Raw genomic sequence first — 5,994 nt, forward strand, 5'->3', positions numbered from 1 at the left:
GAACAACAAGTGATGGTTTGATTTAAACTAATCATGATGTATTATCAGAGAAAAGCCTATAGAACAATAAATAGTTTTATCTGAACAAGTGTGAATTAGAAAACAACAGGATATTTCACCCTTAAGAGAAAAAAAAAAGCAGTCTGGATAGTAAAACAGTGCCATCTAGCGACATTCAAGCTTATAACCAACACTTTCTGGTCACTATATACTTTAAGTGTCATTTAAAAAAAACCAAGCAGTTTTGGTATCATTTTTTATAAATCCCATAACTTAATATGGCTGATATACTTAATATAACCTATAAGCTGAAATTCTCAGACTTATTCTATGGTGAGAAATAATAAGGAAAAACTGTGAAAAAGCCTCCAGGGAGCATTTTACAGTTTGGGTTGTGAAATTTATTGCATGTTAGACTATTACACCTGTTCCCAAAACAAATATCTGTGCATTATAGAAAAGACAGAAAACAAAATATATTTAGTGTTTTTTTTTTTTAATCTTCATCTTTGTGGCATGGTATCCACAAGAAAAATGAATAGTCGTTAATTGCAAACAAAGTCTGCCCTCTAGCGGATAATGTATCCATTGCATACTTTTACATACCATGTGTACAGTAGAGATTATGGCACATGACACACTCATTTTTATAATCAAGGTACTAACAAAATGTTATTTTTATGCACTGAAATTGCTATACAACAATCAATATTTGGTATGAAGTCCTGTATTATACAAAACCTGCTGGATCTGGTTGGATATAGAGTCAAAAACTCTACACAGTAGTTCAGTACAATGTACACTTGACCTTTTCCCAATAAAACAGTAAAATAGTAAATTATGTTATTACTTCTGGTCAGGTATAGAGCTTAACATGGTATTGCTGGTGTTTATTTTTCCATGAAAAAAGAAATTGCTGTCATTTTCAGTAATATCCTGGATAAATATGTTCTTTGGAGAAGTATTAATGGTGTTAATACTATGCGGTAGGGAAACAAATTGCCTTGTTCATTTAAGCATTAAACAATAACATACTATTTTTATAAACAATGTAAGCGTTTGTTATACCTATAATTTAAAATGTAGATTCCTGCATTACATGGCAACAAAACAGTATTATTATGTGAGTTTAAAAATAATTATTTGAATTGTAAGTTTATTGTTGCACATAAATTATTTTACCCTGTTTTTGTTCATTTTCCACTGTCATAAATGAGGATTTGCTTTAAATTAAAACGTAATTTTCTCAAAAAATGTTTTGTATTCTCTGACATATTTTAATCCAATAATTGTTCCTCAATATTTAAATTAATACAGACCCAAATAACAGACATAAGATGTGTTATGTAACAAACTACATCGCCAAGTAAAGTCAAGTAGGCTTTTATTGTCATTACATCAATATATATTTCAGTACACATTGAAAAAAACAAGTTGCTACAGGACCAATGTGCTTCATACAACATAAATGAACAAAACTAGACACCTAATTAGCTGATTGCTTGAATTACATGATTAATTCATTACAAAGATAAAAAATAATATAAACAAAGTTAGAAAAAATATTTAATTTTTAATTAATGAATTACTATATTATAGTGTGTGTATATATAAGAAAATAACAATACACTACAATGTGCATTAATTTTTTTACGCTTTGAAATATTGTTTGTTTACATCAGGCTTACATCAGACCTTTGTGATTCAGAGAACATGTGGGAGGCAGGAGGTTCATTTCCAACTAGTGGCTGATATTTGTCACTACATTGAGTATAAAATAGATCGAATTAAGCAATTCCTATACATACTGTACCAATAAATGCAGATTGTCGGTCTCCAAGGGGTTCGAATCTTAACTACTTAAACCATGTTGACTTATAATAATCAGGCTTTTTAGAGCATTGAAATTCAGTTTGTCATTCACAAGTTATAGTAATGAAATAAAATAAAACTATTGTAAGAAATAAATTCTACTGATTTCTTTTCTCCAGCAATTTCTGCTATTAATTCTGATACAAAAATATTATTTTTTATTCATTATCATTTAAAATATAAAAGAATCTTTAACTGCTGTCATGTTGACTTTTTGTAACACCTTTAAACCAGAGGGTAGGTGGCTGCAGTGGCAATACCACACTGATTACGCTTGTTCCTTGACATCATGATGTAACCTTTATTACCCCAGTCGAGTCCCCAGCTGTAAAGTTAATGTAAATGTAAGGAGGAATTTAGTGGTTGCTGTAACTTTGTTTAATCTTTCTTGATTTTAGAAATAAAAACAATAATATTAATAATGAATAATTCTCAACAAAAAATTGTGCTTTAGATATTTAAATGTAAAAACACATATTCATTTGTTAATTATTTAATACATTTTTGCTTTACTTAAATGAATATTATATATATATATATATATATATATATATATATATATATATATATATAAAATTTTTTGTTTTGTTTTACCTGTTCTTGACCAGCCAGTAGAGTTTTTTTTGTTTCCTTCCATAACCAACAGCCAATACACCATGATCCAGGTCAGTGCTGCTACAGTCAGGCTCATCATAGATGCCTTTAAATGAATCATCTATTGGTTAATTACTCCAACATTATAAAATCAATTATTACATTTGTTATTCCATAAATTAATAGATGCCACATTATGCTAAAAAAAAAATAGGGCAATAAATAGAAAAAAAAAATACATATTCAGATTATTACTGTAACATTGAAAAAGTCTCACCAGATTTATAGAGCTGAAAGGATATGTTGCCTGCGTCTATGGCGACAGAAATGGGTCCAATAGTGGCTACGGCTTCCTGTAGAGCTTTCTCATCTCCAATTTTTACATTCATGTAGCCAGTACAGGTGGCTCCCACAGTGTCTGGATTGAACCTGCAATCATTATCCTGAGTGGAAAAATTCATACCAGAGATCCACTTATTAAACATTACTGCATATTGTTAAATTGTACGCTCACTAACAGTTTTCATCCTGCAAATAGCAAGCAAGATGATGTTTAAGCTCTGTCAAAATTGCTTTTTAGCTCATCATGCCTAGCTGTTCATCTAATGTATTGTCATGTTGAACTCACTGTAGCTTCATAAGGGTAGGACTCCTCTGTGTCAATTCCATTATTATCTTTAATGTATTCAAAGGAGCTGTTCATCCAGCCTCCTCCGCAACCATAGTTTCCATAATCCCTGGAGCAGTCCACTAGCTGCTGCTCACTCAGTGACACCAGCTTTCCCGTCTTCCTTCGAGTCTGACCTTCCAGTGACCCTGTCTAAGGAAACAAAGTGAAAGTGATCCATATTACAATCTGGAAATGTAGTCACATGTTAAATCTCATGGCGACAGAGGTGACAAAGCTGTGGTAAAGAGGTCATGTTGCATGTGTCAGCTCAGGTCTTACCGCACTGAAGGCCCAGCAAGAGCCGCAATCCTTCTGGTCTTTAACCTCAGTCACATAGCCTTTTTTCCTCCAGTCCACAGTTTTTGGCAGAACACCACTCGATCTGAGGAACGTAAATCTATTGTGTCTCGGGGTCCTGTTGAAGGATCTCAGGCAGCCCATGAACACAACCTTTCTGTATTCCTGGTTCTCCTGTTAAAAAGAAGCAGTGAAAACAAAGAGCAGTAGTAAAACTAAATAAATTGTCCTTTTCCATTTATTTATTTATTGATAAATACACAGATATGCTTGCTATGTGAACTAGCCATGTATGTATGCATATATATGCAGAAATACAAATAAATGATGTTTTTAGTACAATAAAGTGATAAACTGTCTTGAGAATTATATATTTTAATAATCGAAACAACTAAATCTTTATTAAATTTTATTTTTGCAGCGGATCATTAAGATTAAACATTTAAAATGCATTACAAAAACAAACCGCCAAAACACATTGGTGCTTATTAGATTTTTTTCTATGTTATACATATAATACAGAAAACATGTGTGCCAAAACAGCTACTTTTAAAGTTTATGCAACATGGAAGTGACTGATCTTGCTTCCCTAAAAAATTGCAAGTTGAGACCTTCATCCGTTCTGGAGACATGATTTTATATGTGCCACTCAAAATGGCCATTTTTCAGCATTAAACTGTCTCGTTTCAAACAATAAATAATTAAATGCAAATCCACTGATACCATGTTTTGGCCGAAACACTTTAAATAATCCAGATTGTTTTGTTAAAGGAAAATGATTCTTAAAATGTCGTCCCTGCCTAGTCTAGCTACAGACTTGTTCTTTTTTTTTTTTTTTGCTTTTAAATTGCATAATTTTCCACAGAATGTATTTAGTGTTCAAGCATGCATTATACACGTTTTTTTTTGCCGGAACAGTTTATAACTTGGAATGAGCAGATACAAGCCTGTGAGTCATACAGTATGCCTATGTACGTTTATTATTATATACCCTACTGTATATAGTTTATGTTTTCTTTCTCACCATGTCTGCAAAGTAGTTCAAACCGAGTCTGTAGCTCTTAATGCCCTGGTCTTCCAGCATGTTGTGTGCAAAGACTAGCTTACGATTTTCCAGCCAGATCATCTTACGCTGATCCTCTTCCTCTACAGACTTATAGGTCTTACCTAGGAGGCAAGAAAATAACTGAAACTAACAAAGCAACATTTTGTTTAATCATGTCATTGATAAATAAGGATTTTTCTTCTTAATTGAAAATTAAATCCAAATAAGCATTTTATAGGAAAGTGACTAACAGACAGATTTTAAGTTTGATTAGATACATGGATTTCTCACCAAACTTCAATTTCCAGTCATTGAACTCCAGGTCTTCTAGAGACATGCTGGTCACACTGGCCAAAGCCACGAGAGCGGTGACAATAAGCAAAAGCATAATTCTGCAAATAAAAATATTTGTGTGAAAATTTCTTTTCTTTTATTTACCGTGATTTGTCAGTGCCCTCGTCGTTTCCCCACATTTTAACTCACATCCTTTTTTTCTCAATTACCAGAAATTACTTAAATCAAAATGTGTTTCTTGTTAGATTAAATTCAAAGATTGATCTGTGTTCAGCCAGTCTATATAATGTACTGTATATCCAGGTGTATGTCATACATACCTTATGTTGTGTATTTTAAGAGCAAGAGATTTCATGTAAATCATGAATTCTTCTACAGAAGCCGAGCTGTCACGGGTTTCCTCCTCTATATATAGCCGTGTTGTAGCCTCGATCAGCTGCTGTACACCCAAATGATGACAAAGTTCTTTTTTTTTTCTTGAGGAATTGCGTAATTTAAACATGAAAGGTTTCTATGTATGGTTTATTTAAAAACATTTTAAGTTATAGTTTTTTTTATTATTATTTAGAAACGTCCCATTGTAAACTATCCCCTGTGTTCCCAGGTTGATCTTGCGACCTATTCAGGTATTTTTTTATTTAATATTAATCCTAATAACCAAACCTAAAATTCAGTTCAGGAAAAAAATAATAATAAATTGATACTATACCATAAAAAAGCCACGATGTTACAGAGTACATTTAAGTGATGGGTGTAATATTTATATATCTTGATACAGTATATATCTAAAATATATCTAAAGGAGGTAAATCTACAGTATAATAAATGAGCTGATTGTTTTATTTTATAGTTCCAAAGTTTTTTTTTTTTTTTTTAAGTAGCTTTATTCACTTAGCATGCTCTCAAACCCTCGTCATAGTCTTGGATTTCTCTCTTTTTGTTTATTTAGCTTAACTGCATTACCTAGAAGTTTTTTATTAAATCCATATCTTAAATGGATATGTAGGGTATGCACAAAATCTAGAATATAACTATTCCAATATATCTGTACTGTATATACAGTAGAGCATGTAATCAGTGTGGCTGCGGGTTTATCCAATACTATTTATAGCTGCAATAGCAGATAATTTGCCTTTTTCTTTGCAGCAGTACTACAATTATCAATTAATATAATCATCCCAGGTCTTACACTTATCACTAGTTAATGAAAGCCTACTGTTTT

At 31.9% G+C, this 5,994-nt stretch overlaps 1 protein-coding gene across 1 annotated transcript; it reads right to left on the reverse strand.

The window, feature by feature from the left end:
* Positions 1 to 1,367: 1,367 nt before the first annotated feature.
* On the reverse strand, positions 1,368 to 5,211 carry LOC128535421 (procathepsin L-like). Its single transcript, XM_053509317.1, has 8 exons — positions 5,093 to 5,211; positions 4,770 to 4,870; positions 4,458 to 4,600; positions 3,416 to 3,607; positions 3,095 to 3,286; positions 2,744 to 2,909; positions 2,467 to 2,572; positions 1,368 to 2,197 (listed from the first exon to the last, which is right to left on the reverse strand). Exons 1-8 carry the CDS (start codon positions 5,134 to 5,136, stop codon positions 2,098 to 2,100), a joined length of 1,044 nt encoding a protein of 347 aa, XP_053365292.1. The 5' UTR covers positions 5,137 to 5,211; the 3' UTR covers positions 1,368 to 2,097.
* Positions 5,212 to 5,994: the final 783 nt, after the last annotated feature.

The sequence above is a fragment of the Clarias gariepinus genome, chromosome 13 (genome assembly GCF_024256425.1).
Source record: "Clarias gariepinus isolate MV-2021 ecotype Netherlands chromosome 13, CGAR_prim_01v2, whole genome shotgun sequence".
Lineage (NCBI taxonomy): Eukaryota > Metazoa > Chordata > Actinopteri > Siluriformes > Clariidae > Clarias > Clarias gariepinus.

Excerpts from the sequence above, each read along its gene's own strand:
- LOC128535421 (XM_053509317.1), bottom strand. The coding sequence starts at position 5,136 with ATGATTTACATGAAATCTCTTGCTCTTAAAATACACAACATAAG. Across the intron at positions 3,608-4,457 it reads TGAACTACTTTGCAGACATG|GAGAACCAGGAATACAGAAA; the intron begins GTGAGAAAGAAA and ends TCTTTTTAACAG. Across the intron at positions 3,287-3,415 it reads CTTGCTGGGCCTTCAGTGCG|ACAGGGTCACTGGAAGGTCA; the intron begins GTAAGACCTGAG and ends TTGTTTCCTTAG.